Source organism: Carcharodon carcharias, chromosome 6 (assembly GCF_017639515.1).
Source record: "Carcharodon carcharias isolate sCarCar2 chromosome 6, sCarCar2.pri, whole genome shotgun sequence".
Classification (NCBI taxonomy): Eukaryota; Metazoa; Chordata; class Chondrichthyes; order Lamniformes; family Lamnidae; genus Carcharodon; species Carcharodon carcharias.
This window is the reverse complement of record NC_054472.1, coordinates 146317444-146339512: the sequence shown is the minus strand read 5'-3', so window position 1 is coordinate 146339512 and position 22069 is coordinate 146317444. Positions and strand designations below refer to the sequence as shown.

At 46.0% G+C, this 22069-nt stretch overlaps 1 protein-coding gene across 1 annotated transcript in view; it reads right to left on the bottom strand.

The window, feature by feature from the left end:
• The window catches only part of pth1r (parathyroid hormone 1 receptor), a 94943-nt gene extending 73086 nt beyond the window's left edge, over positions 1 to 21857 (bottom strand). The window contains exons 1-3 of the mRNA XM_041189297.1: positions 21717 to 21857; positions 18777 to 18839; positions 9823 to 9928 (exon numbers count right to left, since the gene is read on the bottom strand). Of these exons, the coding sequence (XP_041045231.1) occupies positions 9823 to 9928; positions 18777 to 18839; positions 21717 to 21857 (310 nt within the window). The remainder of the gene's footprint in view (positions 1 to 9822; positions 9929 to 18776; positions 18840 to 21716) is intronic.
• Positions 21858 to 22069: the final 212 nt, after the last annotated feature.

Here is a 22069-nt window from a genome sequence, read left to right as displayed (position 1 = left end):
CTACAACCACACCACACCAACCCCCACACTTCTCTCCCCACACCCCCCCCCCACCCAAACCTTAAACCAGCTTATATTTCACCCCTCTCCTTGGATTCACCCAGTTCTGCTGAAGGGTCATGAGGACTCGAAACGTCAACACTTTTCTTCTCTGCCGATGCTGCCAGACTGCTGAGTTTTTCCAGGTAATTCTGTTTTTGTTTTGGATTTCCAGCATCCGCAGTTTATTGTTTTTAACCCTTTCAATGGGCGTTGGCAATACCCTGGCTATTGCCCAATCAGCAACTGAGCAGTGCAAAGGTCAAATTATAGCATCCCATTACCTATGTGGGTGCACAGATTTCATTGCTCCTGTAACCGAGCACACATTTTACACTTTCTGTCAGCATTGAAACATCCTTCTCTGCTCTTGTCACAATGCACACAAGTTTCACAGTTCCTGTCACGGTGCACACAGTTCATATGGTATTATAGGCAGGTCGTTAGTTTCATCATTTACTGTGACAGACATGGCTCAGTGAAAAGCACTCTTACCTCTGAGTCAGAAGGTTCTGATCAAATTAATATAGAGAAGTGTGAGCTAGTGGTGCATTTTGGTAGAAGGCACTTAATGGCATATATCTAAAGAACACAGGGACCAAGGGTTGCATGTGCATCAATCTTTAATGGTGGCAGGACATATTGAATGAGTGGTTAGCAAAGCATTTTACAGATTAGAAGGTTAGCTGTAATAATAGCTACTGAGCATGTGGATAAAGAGCTATGTCACAGTGAGGCCACTCACTGAGAGAAGATGATTAGAGAGTAGCATCTTGGAGCATAGCTCCAGCTATGTCTTGGTCTTAATTAACATTTATAAATAGTATGTAAATAAATGTTTTTCCACAAAAAGACCATTGTCTCCAGCAAGATCTCTACCAGGGTAAGAATCTAACCAATCCTGAGATAAAACCATGATAGCAGATGGTGGCAACAGGAATAGATCCAAAGAGAAACAGTAGAAATATCAGGAAAAGTCTTAAGTGAAACTCAGCAATAGTGCAGGGCAGCGCATAAAGGATTTTGAGGCCAACCAGCAACCACACCAGAGATGACAAAATAACAAGGGCAGCCCAGTGACTGCAAGACAAACAGTAGGGAAAAAAAAACTTCAAATCAGGGTGAGAACTGGCTACTACTTTTCCCCTCCCACAATAATTTTAAAATCTAGAGTGCCCCAGGCAAACTGAGCAATGGCAAAATTTTGAAGATGTTTTATCTTCAAGGAAGTTAAAAGGTAAAGCGCAATTTGCATGTGTTGAATAAATCATTCAAAAGAATGGGTAAAATCTTGCACCTAGCTAGAAGGCATCAAGCAATGTGTTTATATTACTAATAAAATTGGTGGAATGAAAGGATTATTGTTAGGAGAGGTAAAATTTTAAAAACTAGTAATACAATGGAAGATTTACATTCAAAAGGAAAGCTAGGTATAAACAGAAAGGAGTTTTGTGTGTGCAGGTCAGAGTCATGTAAGATCTAATGAGTCTAAAAGCCAGCAACTGTGTGTGCAAATTGAAGGGAACCTTAGTTTGAATTTGTAAAGTCAAATGTGCTTTGCCTGGTGTCTGTTTAAAGTCTCAACACCTCAACACTTCAGGTCCTGTGATTTAGGAGAACAAAAATCAACAAAAAATAGTGGTAAGTGTTATGACGCAGCAATTGGTAAAGGCTTAGTTGTTTAAATTCCATATGGAAACTTGAACAACTGCCATAACCTATATTTTCAATTGGTATGTTTGAGATGCACTTCTGAATTCAAGAATAAAACTTCAAAGCCTCAATAGGTTTTTATATTAAACTAAATTAAACATTTGTTAATTTAACAAATTAAACACATACATGTCTACAAATTACTACCATAATAACTTTTAAACAAATCCCCAAATTAATCATTCCCAGGTAAATCTTCACCAAGGCAATAATAACCCATAGACTTTAAACAGACACCAGGCAAAGCACATTTGACCTTACAAATTCAAAATAAGGTTCCCTTCAATTTACACACACAGTTGCTGGCTTACAAGCTCATTAGAACTTACATGACTCTGACCTGCACACACAAAACTCCTTTTTGTTTATACTTAGCTTCCCCTTTGAATATAAATCTTCCATTGTATTACTAGATTTTTTTAATTTTACTTCTCCTAACAATGATCCTTTCATTCCACCAATTTTATTAGTAATATAAACACATTGCTTGATGCCTCCCAGGTAGGTACAAGATTTTACCCATTCTTTTGAATGATTTATTCAACAAATGCAAATTGTGCTTCACCTTTTAACTTCCATATGTTTATCTAATTAACATCTCAAAACTACTATACATCAAAGCACCCAGACTAGCTGGCTTTTATTTAATTAAACTACACACAGATACACACATAGACACAGATCCTATTATAATTCCAATTTAAAAATAATTTCCAATAACATTATACACATTAATATCTCTTCTTGACAGTAAGCCAGAGGATTGAGAAAGTTTTAAAAACCAACAAAAGATGACCAAAAACAAAAAGAGGAAGAAAATGGACTTTGAGTGTAAACCAACAAGTAATATAAAAACAGACTGTAAGAGCTTCTTTAAATATATAAAAATAAAGAGAGAGGCAAAAGTGAACATAGGCCCCTTAGAGAATGAGGCTGGGGAAATAATAATGGGGAACCAGGAAATTGCAGAGGATTTGAATAAATACTTTGCATCAGCCTTCTCAGCAGAAGACACTAATAGCGTTCTAAAAATACCAAATAATCAAGGGCCAAAAGAGGGGAGGAAATAAATATAATAGCTACCACTAGAGACAAAGTACTAGGGAAATTTAAGGGGCTAAAGGCCAATAAGTTCCCTGGACCTGATGGGTTGCATCCTACGATATTAAAGGGAAGTAACTACAGAGATAATGGATGCACTAGTCGTAATCTTCCAAGAATCCTCAGATTCTGGAAAAGTCCCAGAGGATTGCAAAACTGCCAATGTAACATCCTTATCCAAAAAAGGAGGGAGTCAAAAAAACAGGTAACTATAGGCCAGTTACCTTAAAATCCATCATTGGGAAAATGTTAGAGTCTGTTATAAAGGGTGTAATAGCAAAGCATTTAGAAATGCATAACATAATGAAGCAGAGTCAGCATGGCTTCATGAAGAGGAAACCATGCCTGACAAATTTATTAAAATTCTTTGAGAAGGTAATAAGCATATAAATAAAGGGGAACAAGTAGATATAATTTATTTGGATTTCCAAAGGCATTCTATAATGTACCACGCATAAGGCTACTTAATAAGAGCCCATGGTTTTGGGGTAGTATATTAGCATGGATTGAGAATTGGCTAATATAAGACAGAGTATTGGGACAAGGGGGGCATTTTCATGATGGAAACCTGTAACTAGTGGAGTCCCACAGGGATCAGTGCTGGGGCCACAATTATTTACAATATATACGAATAACTTCGCTGGGAAAAGTGAATGTACTATTACCAAGTTTGCAGATGACACAAAATTAGGTGGGAAGGCAAGAGGTGAAGATGATACAGTCTACAGAAGGATATAGGCAGGTTAAGTGAGTGGGCAAAAACCTGGCAGTTGGAATATAATGTGGGAAAATGTTAGGTTACGCATTTTGGCAGGGGAATAGAAGAGCTGAATATTATTTAAATGGAGAAAGACTGCAGAAAGCTGCAGCACAGAGGGATTTGAGGGTCCTCATGCAGGAATCACAAAAAGCTAGCATACAAGTTCAGCAGGTAATAGGGAAGGCAAATGGAATGTTGGCCTTTATTTCAAAGGGAATGGAGTACAAGTATAGGGAAGGCTTGCTAAAACTATACAAGGCACTAGTTAGACCACAACTAGAATACTGTGAATAGTTTTGGCCTTCTTATGTAAGGAAAGGTATATTGGCATTGGAGGCAGTCGTGAGAAGGTTCACTAGATTGATCCCGGGTAGGGAGGGATTTTCTTATGAGGAGATATTGAGTAGATTGGGCCTGTACTCATTGGAGTTTAGAAGAATGAGGGGTGACCTTATTGAAACATATAAGATTCTTAGGGGGCTTGACTAGGGAGGTGTTGAGAGGCTGTTTTCCTTTGTGGGAGAGTCTAGGACCAGAGGCTATAATCTCAGAGTAAGGGGGCGCCAGTTTAAGAAAGAGATAAGGAGGAAATTTCTTCTCTCAGAGGGTGATGAATCTGTGGAATTCTTTACCGCAGAGGGCTGTAGAGGCTGGGCCGTTATGTATATTCATGGCTGAGATAGACAGATTTTTTATTAGTAAGTGAATCAAGGGCTATGGGGAAAAGGCAGGAAAGTGGAGTTGAGAATTATCAGATCAGCCATGATCTCATTGAATGGCGGAGCAGACTCGATGGGCCAAATGGCCTACTTCTGCTCCTATGTCTTATGACCTTATGGGCACGGTCTTAAGTTAACACTTTGTTATGTTGGGAGCATAGCATACGACACGGCCAGACAGGGGGTGAACGAAGCGACAGCTTTCTACGAGGATGTCACTGGAACTTTTGACTCATACTTCAGTCTTTGTAAAAATATTACCACAGAGAAGGTGAAACTTAATCGGCACAGACAAAAACAGGATGAAGGGATTGGCTCATTTATCAATGAATTTTGGCACCCAGCCAAAAACTGTCAGCATGGAACACTAAAAGATGACTTGATCAGTGATAGAATAGCCATTACATTTTAGATTGGAATCTCTCAGACTTCTTACAATTTTGGGAAGATTTAAATTTAAGCAAAGCTGTACAACTGGCCAGAAAGGTCAAAGAGCAGAGGCAGAATAAAGCTTTTGTCAGAGATGCGAGGGAAATTTCCCAAGAACAGCCCAGTGAAGTCGTTCCATTTTTGAGTTGTAAAACCAAAAATATAGCAAGACAGCAATAAGGGACATGGCGCTGAAAAGGCACCAACCGCCATTTTCCAATGTCCCACTGTGACGGGAAGAAGGTCCACAGGCGAGAAGAATGCCTTGACTCTGCTGGACCGGAATCTCCATGGCATCCACCATGGAGACTTCCAAACGTGCACATGAGGGCACCACTTCAGCAGAGAGCAGGCGGACTCACTCCTCCAATTCGCATGCCACTCTGTTGAGGACTTCAACAGCTCTGCGTGATGTTCCCCTGCCTTCCGCAGACTCCCCACAATAAGTTGGAAGACTGAATCCAGAGGTTTATCATTTGACTCGAACCTCACAGGTGCTTCTTCCCCAGCAGTCCTCCAAGTGCCAAGGAGCTTGGCTGAACCTGCCTCCTCCTGCTGTGGGCACATGTCCGTGCAATAACCACCAGATTGTAAACCCAAGCCTGCTCTAGATCTAAGGTCCACCAAGGTGTATGTCTCTGCACTGGTGGAGGGTGTGGGTAAGCGCTATGATGAGTTTTCCAGGCTGCTTATTTCCAGCTCTTCAATGGAGGAGTCCTCTTGGCTGGAGCTGAGAGTGTGCATGGAACTGAGGGATTGGCTGGTTGAGAGCGTTGGTTGCTTGACAGAGCTCCCTGTGAACTGAGATAATTAGTGCAAGGCAGCAGAGTCAAAAGCAGGAGAGAGAGCAGTCACAGTTGCATTGTGAAAGGGATGATGTGGTGTGGGATCCTCACGAGGGTGTTTGCCACCAATCTCACCATCGCCACAGGCACGGTCCACCAGTCAGCATGATGGCACACTCCTCAAAGTGAGTGAGGGGCCTAAAGTGGGCCACTCCACCCCATGTCTAGGACCTCTCCTTGCTGCTTTGAGCCAGCTTCTCCTGCATGAAAACAGATGGAGAGAGTGTGAGCAGGACACATGGCGCTGTGTGGAATGTTTATGTGGTGAGTGGAGCCATGGATGGGATGAGGCCACGAGCTCAAGAGGATATGAGTCTGATGGAGATGTGAGAGTGTGTGTGAGAGTTAGTGGTGTTGCCTCTTGAGGTGTGAGACCCCTATGCATTTGTGATGGGTTTGTGAGTGTGTGATTTAAGGGTGATGAGAAGAATGACTCACCCTGGCGAAACGGATGATACCATTTATCCTCTTTCAGCACTGGGTGGCTATCCTCTTTTGCAAGGTGTTGGCGCTGACTACCGCTGCCTACACCTCCCATGCTGGATTGGTGACCTTGCTTACTAAACTTAACCCAGAGCCAGAGTAGAGGACATCACAGCAGCTTCCATGCTGTCCAAAAGTCGCTCGAGGGGCTCATCACTGAACCGGGGCCTGCAGTCTTCTTGCCTTTTGGAGCAATGTCTTCTGTGCAGCAGGTCTTGGGCTGGAAGCACTGGGAGGTGTGAATGCGCTGCACTTTAAATATAACGTTTCGGCATGAGGAAGGGGCATGCTGACGGCATGGCGGGCCAATGAGAACCTGCCCGCTATCGAAACGGCGTGTTTCCCGGGAATGCATTATTAATGAGGCAGGATTGGGATGATATGGTGTGCAAAGCTGCCATTGCGGCTGGCAGGTAAAACATTCTTTTTCTCGCCTGCACTTAGTGCAAGTCTGGGGCGATTACGTCCCCCCCCAACCGCCTTGTTCGTGAATCAATGAAAGCTAGCATACAGGTGCAGCAAGCACTCAGGAAGGCAAATTATATGTTGGCCTTCATCACAAGGGATTTGTGTACAGGAGTAAGGATGTCTTGCTACAATTGTTTAGAGCCTTGGTGAGACAGCACCTGGAGTATTGTGTACAGTTTTAGTATCCTTATGTAAGAAAGGATATACTTGCCATAGAGGGAGTGCAATGGAGGTTCACCAGACTAACCCCTGGATGGCGGGATTGTCTTATAAGGAGAGATTGAGGAAACAGGGCCTGTACTCGCTGGAGTTTTGAAGAATGAGAGGAGATCTCACTGAAACTTACAAAATTCTTACAGGGTGGATGTAGATTGGATGTTTCCCCTGTCTAGGGTGTCTAGAATCAGGGGGAATAGTCTCAGAATAAGCAGCAAGCCATTTAATACTGAGATGAGGAGGAATTTTTTCACTCAGATGGTGGTGAATCTTTGGAATTCTCTATACCAGAGAGCTGTGGGAGCTCATTCATTGAGCATGTTCAAGACAGAAATCAATAGATTTCTGAATACTAATGACATCAAGGGATATGAGATAGCATGGGGCAATGGCATTGAGGTAGATGATCAGCTTAATCTAATTGAATAGCGGAGCAAGCTCAACAATCTGAATGGCCTACTCCTGCTCCTATATTCCTGTGCTCCTAGAAGATGACTGAGGAGCATCTTAGAAAGTAGCTGCAGCTATGTCTTGGTCTTACTTAACCTTTGTAAATAGTAAATAGTTGTGTCTCCAACAAAAGACTATTGTTTCTAAAACAAGAGGCTAACAAATCCTGAGATAAAACCGCAATAACAGACATATGGGATTGTGGGCTTCATCATTAGAAATCTTAAGTACAAGAGAAGGGAAGTTACGTTGAGCCTTTATAAAGGTCTGAATAGCCCACAACTAGAGTATTACGTCTAGCTCTGGTGGCCACACTTTAGGAAGGATGTAAGGGTCCTTGAGAGGATGCAGAAGAGATTTACCAGAATGGTTCCAGAGATTGGGGATTTTACTTACAAGGTTCAGTTGGAAAAGCTGGGGTTTTCTCCCTGGAGCAAAGGAGATTGAGGGGAGATTTGATAGAAATGTACAAGATTGTTACAGGTTTGGATGCAGTAGACAAGGAAAAACTACTCCCACTAGCTGATAGTACAAGAATATTACAATATTACGATGGCCTGCAAATGCTCCCAATTCGTATGATTACAGGTCACAGATGTAAGGTTTTGGGCAAGAGATGCAGGGGAAAAGTGAGAAGGAATGTTTTCACACAGTGAGTGATAATGGCCTGAAATTCGCTGCCCACAAGGCTGGTGGAAACAGAAACAATCAATGATTTCCAAAGGAAATTGGATGCATACTTAAAGAAAATTAACCTGCAGGGCTATGGGGATCAAGCAGGGCAAAAGTAACCTGCAGGGCTATGGGGATCAAGCAGGGCAAGTAGGACCAAATGGATTGCTGCGCAAGGAGCTGACATGGACTTGACAGGCTGAATGGCCTCCTTCTGTGTCATAAATGATTCAGTGTGCAGAATTTAATGCCCTCCCCAGTGATGAATTTGATAGCAGAGTGGCATTTAATCAGGTGGTGGGTGAGAACACAGCCCCCTTCCTACCTCTACTCCAATTAAGTCTGTGGCAGAAATGCCCATTGATGGCCTTGCTGCCCACTGCTAATTAATGCCCACGTAAGGACCTCATCCCACTATCATTGGTATTAACCCAGTAGCAGGCAGGGTCGCTTGTGGGCTCCCGGGTTGGTGGGGGAGGAGATCCTTTGTTCAAAGACACTCGGTGTCTAATTGAGGAACCCAGCAACAGGAACAGGGAGCCTGCTGAGGGCCACTCCCTGCCCTTGTTGTCAACCCCCCACAACCCCAAAACTACAACCCTTTCCTGCCATCACTCACCTGTGGCGTGGAATCCTCGCTTTGGGTTGGTATAGTACCAGCACCAGCCATTCCCTCAATACAGCTGCCATCCTCAGGCTGGCTGGCAGCTCTCGGGAGGCAGGACTTCCACCCCCAGGGTCCTTAATCCTGAATAAGTCCTGCGGCTGTCCAGTTAAGTGCCTGAGCAGAATTTAATTTAGCCAGCATTCCCTAAATGAGGTGACACGGCAAGGCCACCCTCATCTCCATTAAATCCAGCCCTATGACTCTATAAATTCCCCTTCAGGATTTGAACATGAAAATCAAGGCTAATGGTGCAGTGCTGAGAGAGTGCTGTTTTGTTGGAGGTGCTGTCATTCAGATGTGATGTTAAACTGGGAACCTGTTTGCCTGCTCAGGTAGCCATAAAAGATCCCATAGCACCATCTTGAAGAAGAGCAAGGGTGTTCTCCCTGGTCTCCTGGACAGTATTTACTTCTCAATCAACATCACAAAAACACAGATTATCTGATCATCACTGTATTGCAGATGTTGGGAGCTTTCTGTGTACAAATTGGCTGCTGTTTTTCCTGCATCACAAGTACATTTCAAAAGTACTTAGTCGGCTGCAAAGCACTTGGGGATGTCCTGTAGTTGTGAAAAGTGCTATATAAATCAGTGTGTCTCCTGTCAACGCAATATGGCCATGCAAGTTGGCCGCCGATACCCATCTGCATGTGCGCACTGCTCCACGTATGGACAGAAAGAGGCAATGACGTGCACACATCAGTTAACCCAGCACACCGGCAGCTCATTTTGCTTTCTAATTCAGATACTGCAATATGCTCTTAACTTGTGTATTCCATGGATCCTACACATCACTTAGTCAGCAGGTTGCTTGGAATATCTACCTCACAAACATTTTGTTGACACTTGGGGAAAGTGTTAATGTATTTTTCGAGGAGTGACAGGGTAAATCCAGAATTGTTACTGAACGCTGATGCTTCAACTCACTTTAATTATTTCTGACAGCCACTTTATTTTGATGCATGGTACTGGGTTTTTGAAAGTAAATAAGCTGGATTCATGTCGCACATTGCCTCCTTTACCAATGGTGGGCGCGCATTCTACTGTGCTTGCACGGCATTGGCAGCAAACGCAACCTATATAAATACAAGTCTTTTGTCCTTAAATTCACCTAGATTCTTTAGCAGATGCATTTAAAACTGCCATGAGCCAATTTTCTTACCTGATTATGCTCCTGTGAAGCACCGTGGAACATTTTACCATGTTAAAGGCATTCTATAAATTCAAGTTGCAGTTGACAAAATTAAAGACGGGACTCACCAGCAACTTTACCCATCTTGGACTTCAGCTTCTGTTCGCACTTCCGTTTAGCATGAAGCAGCAAGTAAATCTGTTCATCCCTGGTAATGACATCATCTGCGTCAACCTGATTAGGGAACAAAAAACATCAAATTAGTTGGAAGAATGGGGCAGGGGAGCAGCATTTCTGATTCAGAGATAGGGTCATCAGTTTAAAATTGTCGCTAAGAAATTATGGAGAGAAACTTGAAAAATCTCTTGCTCAAAGACTGTTGAAAAAGAGAAAGCTTTGCTGCAGAGCCCATTTCATCTTTTATAGGGAAATTGGATAAATAATAAGCAAGGAAACAGAGCTATACAGAGGGAGTGGGAAAATGGAATCACTCTAGCTAAGAGCCAGTACAAACATGATAGACCGAATAGCCGCCCTCTTTCTCTCTATTGTTATAAGGCCAGCCCGCTGGAATCATGTACCCCATGCTGGATCGTCCACCCACATCGGCATGATTGCATGCCAACGTGTTTCACAACAGCATATATAAGACGTGCACTTGGCAGGCTGAACTTTGAGGGGAACTTGGAGATGAGTTCACACTAACATTGCGCAGCACTCACAAACTGCAAAGTAATGAGCGTTTTAGTTGACTGCAGAACAGTTGGATGACTGGGCACTGGCTGGCTGTGGATCAGTCACCACTGGAGGCGCTCACAGGCCCTTGCAATGTTATTATCCTGGCTTGGACCTGTCTCCCCCATGGTTCAAGCTAACATTGCAGCCTTGCATTGTGGGTTAGGAGAATGCCTACGCCTGAGCTGAGAGCACAGCATGCAGTCGAATGGCCAAGGCTGCTGCCAATTGGTCGGGTGGAGTGGGGCAGAGATGCTTGGGGTTTCAGGCAGCCAAGCAGCGCACTAATCTCTGGCCATCCAATTGGTGGCCATAACTCTCCGGGACATGTTAATGGGCCTTCAGATTTAACCAAGAGAGATTCATAGTATACCCAAGCTGACCCACATGTCTCTCTCTTTCATCCTGCAGGAGGAGTACATCAGGAGCATGGAGCCTGGTGAACTAGCTGCATGCCTCATAATGTACAAAGAGCGAAGACCAGGAAGAAGAGAGCAATGGAGGCGTCCGGCTGCACAGAGGGAGAGGCAGCACCCTCAGGAAGAAGGGATGGCTGGGGTTCCCACACATGCTGCTGAAGAGCCACAGCGAGCCATCTGGCCAACACAAAGGTAGACCCAGGGTCTATAGGTGCTGCCTTTCATTCCTGCAGATGACCGAGAACCATGTCCCTAAAGACTGTGCAGGTCTAGAAAACTGATCATCACATCTGCCACCTACTTCAGCATTTGGCGCCACAGAGACATGGAGGGCATCTAGTGCCAGTGACCATGTAAATGACAACGGTGCTCAATTTTTACTCCACTGGTTCTTTTCAGGGCTCCACAGGTGACCTCTGTGAGATCTCACAAGCCTGAACCCACAAATGTATCCATCAGGTTATGTATTCCACTTTGCAAGGGCACACAACTTTGTGTATTTTGCCCAGGACCAAGAGAGGCAGAGTGCAAAAGCGACTGGATTTGCCTGGTGTTTCCCATAGGTGTATGGTGCGATCAACTACACTTATGTGGTGCTCAAGACTCCGAAGAAACAAGGGGTCAAACATCCCAGAAGGAAGAAACAGTATAAACTGGGAAATAAGAATGCTGGTCCGAACTGGTCTTGTATAACTTAAAATGGAACACCTGTAAAAGGTGGGGAATAAGAGTTCTGGTCTGAATTGCTTTTTGCTTCTGGGATGTCAACCGCAAGGGCTTCCATTTACTGAATGTGCAGCTGGTGTGCGACCACCACAAATACATCCTGCAGGTCTGCACACGGTTTCCAGGGATTATCCACAATTCCCACATTCTCAGTCAATCACAGATCCCTGATGTCTTCCAGGGTCCACAGAGGCTGCAGGGTTGGCTCCTCGGGGACAAGGACCACCCACAGAGGATGTGGCTGATGACACCTGTGCGGCAGCCTCAAGCTGCCGCAAAGTGAAGATACAACGAAGCTCACGCTGAAACTCTCAATTTGGTGGAGCAAACCATTGGGATGCTGATAATGAGGTTCCAGTGCCTGGACCTGTCTGGTGGAGCCCTGCAATACAGTCTGCAGAGGGTGTCACACATCTTCGTCACCTGCTGCACCCTTTACGACCTGGCATTGCAATGGGGAGAGGAGACGGCTGAGGAGGAGTTGCAGAGGTCTCCTCCAATGAGGAGGACGTTGACGGTGACAATGGTGAGGAGGTCCTTGAAGGCGGTGATGATCACAGTAAGGCCCTCGCACTGACCAGACGAGGCAGGCATGCTCGGGAGGCGTTCATAGCTGCTAAATTTGTGGATGATGATGACATCATTAAGTGAGGAGGTAGCATAGATCCTCACATTGCATCTATGAACATTTGACTCCAGTCTAGCTGATGGCAGCGTACATACCCTCTGTGATAATGCTCATGTCATGGAGACGCAGTGGAGGCCCAAATAGTCACTCAATTGCAGGAGGATGATGACAATATGCAGTGAGGAAACTCCATAGATCTTCACATTGCCTCTGAGAATGTCTGACTCCTGTCTGGCCGAAGGCAACTCGCTTGCGCTCTGTGATCAGGGTCATATTATGGAGACGCAACACTGAAACTTTAAAAGCATCTGATCCTTTGTCCGCCTTCAGCTCTCGACCCCCTCAGGAGTACAGCGTCACTGGTCACAGATGCTGAAGAGATGGGGACCAGTCACATTTTTACTCAGTTCTGCTGAAGGGTCATGAGGACTCGAAATGTCAACTTTATTCTTCTCCACTGATGCTGCCAGACCTGCTGAGTTTTTCCAGGTAATTCTGTTTTTGTTTTGGACTCCCAGCATCTGCAGTTTTTTTGTTTTTACACCTTAAAGGTGTTGAGAGCACACAGGGAGAATGACGGAACTCTGTGGTGCCTGCCCACGACATTCTGACAGCATTGGCAAGCACCATTGAGTGCAAACATCATTAATATGTCCAGGGACTGTGAGGCTGGAACATCACTTTGATCTGAAGGCTGCACAAAGCACAGGGAAGAGACCCTGGACTGAGACACCTGCCTTTATCTTGTGCAGAAAGATTTCACATCTGAGTGTCAAGAACACTGCTCATCAGCAAGGAGCCATAGTCAGGGAGACATTCTTGGAGTTTATTTACGATAGTGAACATTATATACAAGTGATTAACACTCATGGCCAGGCTGTGCACTTATTGACCCCTTTAATCGCATTTTGATTGGATGTTGTAAGTTTTCTTTCAGGCTTTAGTTCTCTTTTTGCAGTATCCCTTTGAGGGGCTGCCTTTCAGCGGTCCCCTATTTTGTTAACTTAATTTATTTGGTTTGTAACAAAAAGAGTTACATTTTCTTAACTTTCCTAACCCTGCCACTATGCCTTAGTGATCCCCGGACTACCACAGCGGAGGTGGAGACAGCCTGCTGATTGCTACACCCTGCCTGTGATGACCTTGGTGACTGTCCTCTGGAGAGCTGATACCTGGTGGGCCCCAGCCTGCTTTCAGGGTCCTGCTGTGTGGCAGTCACACCCTCCACAGCCTGCGGAGCTGGAGTTGCTGAGAACACAAGAAGAGGGGATTCGAATGGGCCAGACACTCCCAGAATCACATAGATGGATGGCCCCGGGCGGGTACACCTGCTGATCGTCCTTTCTACAGGTGCTCAAGGGCCCCTTGCCAACTGCTTGAGGAGTGAGTTACTTCCTGTTCCTGAGCTTGCCTTTGCAGATCCAGCAACTGTGACAGGACCGAGTCCAGAGGCTCATCAACTGATTTGGATTCAGCAAATTTCTGGCCTCCAGCAGTCCTTCAAGTGCTGGACACCTGGGAAGTCCCTGCTGCCGGCTGCTGCGGATCAGAAAGTGCGATGTGCTCACAAGATTATGATCCCAGGGCTACTCTAAACCTAGGTCCCACCGAGGTGTGTGTCTCTGCACTGGTGGAGGGTGTGGGTGAGTGTTGTGAGGGGACTTCAAGGAGGGTGCCTTCAGATTCCTCTTCCAAGGTGTCTTCAGGGCTTGATTGGAGAACCTCATTATGGACTCTCTTGGTAGTTTCCCAGATGTGCCTGCAAAAGCAAGAAGAGATAACTAGTGCATAGCTGTGGCCTGTGAAACAGGACACATCAGTCACAGCATGGTTGTCTGATGGATGTTGCACTGCTGGGTCCTCACTTGATGGAGACCACCAACCTTATCATCAGCACAGGAATGATCCAGATTCTTGCCAACCAGCTGGATGGCTCTTTTTTCAAAGTCCTTGAGGACCTTGATTTCAGGCATTCCTCCATCGGTCTGTGACCTCTTCTTCTTGTTGTGTGCCAGCTTGTCCTGTATGAATAGAGATGGAGGGAGTTTAAGCAGAATGCCTGCCAGGCCAGATGATAAGTATGCCTGGCATGTGTGGGTGATGAGTGGTCCCATGGATGGGATGAGGACAATGAAGGTGTGTGTGAGAGAGTGAATGGTGATGTCCCTTGAACTGGCTGTGAGTGAGATCCCAATAGATGTGTAATGGGTTTGTGAGTGTGTGAGTTGAGAGTGACAAGAGGAGTGACTTACCCTGGTGGAACAGAGGATATCTTTCATCCTCTTGCAACATTGAGTGGCTGTCCTCTTTTGAAGGGTGTTGATGCTGACCACCGTTGCCACTGTGCCGGATTAGTGATGTTGCTGCTCATGCTGCGGCCACAGCGGGGTAGAGGACACCACGCCGGGTCTCCACTGCATCCAAATGATGCTCGAAGAATGCATCATTGAACCTAGGGTTGCAGTCTTCTTGCCTTTTGAGAGCATGTCTTCTGTGCAGCAGTCATGGGCTGGAAGCACTGAGAGTTGTGTGAGTGACTGCACTTAAATATGATACCCAGCATTACGAAGCGCCGAAATGATGGTATGGCGGGCAAATGAGACCCCACCCGCCATGGAAATGACGCATTTCCGGGGAATGCATGATTAATGTGGCAGGTTTGGGACGATACAGCGTCAAAAGCCGCAATTGCGGCCAACAGGCAAAACATCGTTTTACCCGTCCACTACAGCACTTGGTACAAATCTGGGACGAATCCACCCACACACTGGGCAATAATATTTTCTTCCTAAATTGCTCTGCTTTTCTGAAGACATGGGGATGTAGGTTGAGTCTGGAGAGGTCCAAGGGCCTAAGGTTGGGGGCCTGGTGCCAGATCTGCGGGCGTGTGGTTCCTCCTATATCTCACCAATATACCATTCTAGATTTATGAGAGTTGATGGGCAAATGAAGCATTACATCCAAGCCCATTCCTTTCCTTACCAAAAATCAATATATGTGCATTTGTCCAGCAGGGGTCACTGGACAGCAACCAATTTCCTTTTCTATTCCGAAAGAGAGCTGCCTGTTATCGTGTTTCATCATGTTCTTACAGCATCACAGATTACCACACATCTAATCTCTGAAGTGCTATTGTATTGGTAACCACATGTACCAAGATTGTCACAAGTAGCAAATGAGACACAGAAGACTAGTTAATCTGATTTTTCAGTGGTATTGGTTGAGGGAGGAATGTCGGCCAGGACAACAGGAGAATGTTCTGCTCTTCCTCCAGTAGTGCCATGTGATCTTTAACATCCCTTTATTGACTCAATATAGGTCAACACCTTTAGATGTAGATTAAGGGTATTGCCAACTGAGCAAAGCTGGCACTTAGTAGCCTGCAGCTTCAGAGGTCAATTAGACTGCTCTTGTCACCTCATCACAGACTAGTAATAGAGCAGGTGATTCCAGGATGCTGTCAGCCATGGTTCAGTGGCCACACTCATGATCCTGAGGCAGAAGGTTTTGGATTCAAATCTCCACTCTAGAAACTTGAGCATGTAATCTTAGCTGACATGCCAGTGAAGCACTGAGAGAGTGCTGCACTGAGATGCCACCTTTCAAATGCAAAGTTAAATTGAAAGCCTGCCTGCCCGCCTTCTCAGATCAATTTAAAAGCACTGGGATGAAGAGAAGGATCATTAATTGGATGACAAGCTTTTTCTTGTATACTATACAAAATTAATATAAACACTTCAGATCGCTGGTAAGTTACAAAGAACAAGGGGGTGTATGTTCAAGATACATATAGAACATGAACAAAGAACAAAGAAAAGTACAGCACAGGAACAGGCCCTTCGGCCCTCCAAGCCTGCGCCGATCATATTGCCCGTCAACTAAAACATTTTGTACTTCCGGGGTCCGTATCCCTCCATTCCAATCCTATTCATGTATTTGTCAAGCTGCCTCTTAAATACCACTATCGTACCTGCTTCCACCACCTCCTCTGGCAGGGAATTCCAAGCACTCACAACCCTCTGTGTAAAAAACTTGCCCCGCACATCTCCTCTATAGTTTTCTCCTCTCACCTTAAATCTATGATTTAAGTAATTGACTCTTCCACCCTGGGAAAAAGCTTCTGACTATCTATTCTGTCCTGGCCACTCATAATTTTGTAAACTTCTATCAAGCCGCCCCTCAATCTCCGTCGCTCTAGTGAGAACAATCCGAGTTTCTCCAACCTCTCCTCATAGCGAATAACCTCCAGACCAGGCAGCATCCTGGTAAACCTCCTCTGCACCCTCTCCAATGCCTCCATATCCTTCTGGTAATGTGGCGACCAGAATTGCACGCAATATTCCAAGTGTGGCCGAACCAAGGTTCTATACAGCTGCAGCATGACTTCCCAGCTTTTATACTCAATACCCCTGCGAATGAAGGCAAGCATGCCATATGCCTCCCTGACTACCTTATCCACCTGCATTGCCACTTTCAGTGACCTGTGGACCTGTACACCCAGAACCCTCTACTCGTCAATGCACTGAAGGGTTCTGCCATTTACTGTGTAATTCCTGCCTGTATTAGATCTTCCAAAATGCATTATCTCGCATTTGTCCGGATTAAACTCCATCTGCCATTTCTCCGCCCAAGTCTCCAACCGATCTATATCCCGTTATATCCTTTGACAATCTACTTCACTATCTGCAACTCCCCCAACCTTACTGTCATCTGCAAACTTACTAATTAGCCCAGTTACATTTTCCTCCAAATCATTTATGTATACTACAAACAGCAAAGGTTCCAGCACTGATCCCTGCGGAACTCCACTAGTCACAGCTTTCCATTCAGAAAACCACCCTTCCACTGCTACCCTCTATCTTCCATGACCAAGCCAATTCTGTATCTATCTTGCCAGCTCACCTCTGATCCTATATGACTTTATCTTCTGTACCAGTCTGCCATGAGGGACCTTGTCAAAGGCCTTACTGGAATCCATGTATATAACATCCACTGCCCTTCCATCGTCGATCATCTTTGTCACTTCCTCAAAAAACTTGATCAAGTTAGTGAGACACGACCTGCCCTTCACAAAACCATGCTGCCCCTCACTAATACACCCATTTGCTTCCAAATGGTAGTAAATCCTGTCACGAAGAGTCTTCTCCAATAATTTCCCTACCACTGACGTAAGGCTCACCGGCCTGTAATTTCCTGGATTATCCCTGCTACCCTCTTAAACAATGGAACAACATTGGCCATTCTCCAGTCCTCTGGGACCTCACCCGTAGCCAGTGAGGATACAAAGATTTCTGTCAAGGCCCAGCAATCTCCTCCCTTGCCTCCCTCAGTACTCTGGAGTAGATCCTATCTGATACTGGGGACTTATCCACCTTAACATTCTTCAAGATGCCTAACACTTCCTCTTTTTTGATCTCAACATGATCCAGGCTATCTACACACTCTTCCCTAGACAAATCGACCGCTAAGTGTTTTTCTTTGGTGAATATGATGAGAAGTATTCATTTAGTATCTCTCCCATTTCTTCTGGCTCCACACACAGGTTCTCACCTCTGGCCCTTTCCGTGGCTACCCTCTTGCTTTTTACATATGTATAAAAGGCCTTGGGATTTTCCTTAATCCTGGTTGCCAATGACTTTTCATGACCCCTTTTAGCCCTCCTGACTCCTTGCTTAAGTTTATTCTTACTTTCTTTGTATTCTCCACGGGCTTCATCTGTTCCCAGCCTTCTAGCCCTTACGAATGCTTCCCTTTTCTTTTTGACTAATCTCACAATATCCTTCGGTATCCAAGGTTCCTGAAACTTGCCGTGCTCATCCTTCATCCTAGCAGGAACATGCCGGTCCTGAATTCTTATCAACTGACGTTTGAAAGCCCCCACATGTCAGTTGTTGATTTGTCCTCAAACATCCGCCTCCAGTCTAGATTCCTCAGTTCCTGCCTAATATTGTTATAATTAGCCTTCCCCCAATTAACCCAAGGACTCCTGTTATCCTTATCCACCAGTACCTTGAAACTTACTAAAATTTCAGGGAAGTAGAAAGATAGAGGTAGACTTTTCCTTTCTCCAAGGATCATTGACCCTTGGAATTAGTTGGTGGCTTGTGAAGTGATTACAGATACAAAAGAGAGCTGGAGAAATTCATAGAAGAGGCTGATTTTGTTATGTACAAAGGGTCGGTGGGATTTTGGGTAACATGCCTCGCTGTTACCTTCTGGTATTCATTTATGAACTTGTAGGTTTCAGGGGTCTGAGGTTGGAGATGGATTTCCCAGAATGCTTTTCTTTTCCTTGAAATGATCTAAAATTTTTTTACTGATCTGTTTTGTTTGCCTCACCCAGGAGACTTCCTGGCTGCTGGTAGGTGTGGTGCATTGAGGACCTTGTTGTTTAGTTGAAACACAGCAGGGTGAGACAGATTGGATAGACCAGGGTGTTTTTTTGTTTGTTCATATGTAAGGTTGGTGATTGAGTGATCCACAATGGTATCACTACCACATTTGAAAAATGCTGCTTCACATCACTTTTATAAAGCATGCCAGAAACATCAAAGATTAAAAAAAATACTGATACCTTAGACTCCTTGGATCCAGAGATGGGCTGCTGGAAATTGAAGGCAAAATCCTGAAAGGATTCCTAGTTTCAGAATCCAAGATCTAGGATGAGTCACCAATCTAATACTAAGGCACAGTTGCATTGTCAGGTATATTGTTATTTGGAAGACACATTAAGCTAAAGTCCTCTTCTGCCTGCTCTATGGCATATCGTGTCACATCTTTCATTCATGTACATTGCAGCACTGTGGGCCGGACCTGCCTTCGGGCAGAGAATTAAAGAAAAAGAAGATCTCTAAGGCTAGAATTTTACAGCTCCACCCACCCGGCTACACATTACGGTCACGCCAAAGTGAATGGAGATTTAAATGGCTAGCTGCATCCGCTTGGGGGGAGACATGCCCCAGTGAGGCCGTAAAATCCTGGCCTAAGTTTCACTTACAAATTACTTTAAAATCCAGGGAGAAACAAATACAGTAGCCATTGTGGATGCGGCCACATGCCACAAACAGCAAGAGCAAACAGCAAATTTTCAATCTTTCAGTGCTGTGGGTTGAGGGAGTCCAGGACACCAGGGGCAGAATTTTCCCGTTGGTGTGTGGAGCGGGACCCGCACGCCGGTGTGTAAAATGATGCGTGATGATGTCGGAGGAGCGTCCCAACATCACCGCGTGCCATCACAATATTTCGTTGGGCGGACACGCGATGATATCCGATGTGGGCCCGCCATTAATAAACGGGCCACTTAAGGCCCTTGAGGCACCAATTGATGGTGATTTTTCGGCGCCCATGCAATCTTCGGATCAGCATTGCGTGGGAAAGGAGGGCTCAGTGGATCGCGAGTGTGCTCTGTTAAATATTGATTTTTCAACGTTATTGATACTTGCCTGTGTTTTCTGCAATACTTCAAAACGCATACTAGCTGCTTGGTCTGGACCCACAACTTTCAAGTCAGCACTCTGCAGTGAAGAACCTTTTTTGGGCCTGCAGGTTTCAGGAAGCCTTCCCTTAGACTGGGAATGGGAGTTGAACTATCCACTGGAGGCACCTGCTCTGAAGAGGATGGGAGGTCTAGAAGAGGGAGAAGGCCAGGAGTGCACATTCAGCCTCCAGGGGAGCCATCTTTGGAAGGATAGGCGCAGGCACAAGGGGGCGCAGGGCCAAGAGGTAGTCCAAGGCGGAAGGGGCCACAGAAGACGCCATTATCCTGCTGCCAAGGTATACAGGCGGTGAAGCAGCTACCTCAATATGTCTGAGGTGCAGTGCCGAAGGAGGCTTCGTCTCTCAATGGAGACAGTCAACTATATCTGTCAGATGATAAGGCCTGAGATCTCCACAAACTGTGAGGGTGGACATCCCATGCCAGTGGCTTTAAAGGTCACAGCTACCCTCAACTTCTATGCCTCTGGCTCCTTCCAGGGGTCAGTGGTCTCCCAATCAGCTGTCCACACTTGTGTAAAGCAGGTTACAGACGCCCTGTTCAGGTGTGCATTGACCTTCATTCACTCTCATCGGGACCAGGCAAGTCAGGCACAGCGAGCCAAAGGCTTTGCGGCAATTGCTGGCTTCCCCCATGACCAGGGTGCTATAGGCTGTGCACATGTGGCCATCAAGCCACCAGCAGGTGAGCCCAGTGCCTTCATCAACAGGAAGGGCTTCCGCTCCATGAACATGCAGATAGTGTGTGACCACAGGATGCAGATTCTACAAGTCTGTTCAAGGTACCCAGGTGGCTCCCACGATGCCTACATCCTCAGACACTCCCAGGTGCCGAGGCTCTTCAGTGCTCCAGCCCGGCTGGATAGATGGCTGGTGGATGACAAGGGCTATCCCCTCAGTAGGTGGCTCATGGCGCCTCTCCACCATCCAAGAGCAGAAGCTAATCAGCGGTAGGAGCCATGCCTCCAGAAGGGCTGTGATGGAGAGAGCCATCGGTCTTCTTAAGATGCGCTTCCGATGCCTGGGCTGCTCAGGGGGCGCACCCTAGTACCCCCCAGATCAAATGTTGCTGATAGTGGTTGCATGCTGCGCTAGCCACAATCTTGCGCTGGAAAGGGGGGACGCTGTGGATGATGAAGATGTAGACGCAGTGGCTGCGGTTGCACACAATGAGTCCAACGGTGAGTCTGAGGATGACCATGCACAGGGAAATGCTGAAGGGGTGGACGCTGACCAGGGCATAATCCAGGGAGGCAGGGACACCTTGGAGGCTTTAATTGAATGAACCTTCAGCTAACACACCACATGTGGACCTCCAGGACAAACCTGGGCTGTAGGCCCCATACTCAATACCTAAGTGCAAAATCTGCCTGGATAGGAACATTAGCTAAGGGCCTTGTTAGTAAAGCTGAATGTACCACAAATCACTCATAGCCTTATTGGTAACCATCCATTTGCAGAAGCAAAGAGGCACCCTCAGCCACGATGATATGTCTGAATTTAATATTACAACCAAAGAAACTTTAGGAAACAAAATGACAAAGTTGTTAAAAATCGCACCAACTCATAAAGATCTCATTGCAGGTCAACACAAAAGCACCAGTGATAAACAGTGGTGCACCTAAGGTGCCTTATGTTTATCTTTTCGGTTGCTATGTCTTGGTGCTGACCCCTTGCTGTGAGTGTCATCTGAGACAGCCTGCTCACTCTGCTGTCCTGTTGGCCTCAATGACCTTGGCAGCCGTCCTCTGGCCCATGGAGTCTGTGCTGGCCCTGCCTGGGAGGGAGCTGCCAGTTCCACAGTTGTCGCAGCCTCACCGGATGCAACCATCTCTGGGGGAAGGGCAGTGGATCTGCTGCCCTCGTCCGGAGCACCCTGTGAGGAGCCCACAGAGACAAAAGGCAGCTGCTGCGCAACATGAGGTCACTTCGGACCTCCCTGCTCACCATGGTCTCTGAGCTGGGAAACTTGGTGCCAAGACCACCTCCCTCATTGGCACTGACCAGCTGAGGTCAATGCCGATGTGAAGACTTGCTGGTCCAAGTGCATCCCCAGGAAGCCCTGATTGGTCTCCTGGTGGAGCCTCTTCATGTGTTTCGTCACTCTCTCCATGGAGGACATGTGGCACTCTGCCGTGAGGCTCATTGCATCGGCGATCATCCGCGTAGACTCCTCCACCCTCCACCACGGACACCAAGCCAAGCATAGCCTCATCTATCTCCACCAGATGCTCCTGCACACCCTGCCACATTTCCTGCATTTGCTGAATCACAGACGACTCCAGAGGCACATCATCAGCCACTGACTGAGCATATGCCTGGTCCCTGCAGTCCTCCGACTGCTGGCATCATGGGCACTCTCTGTCTCTGCCA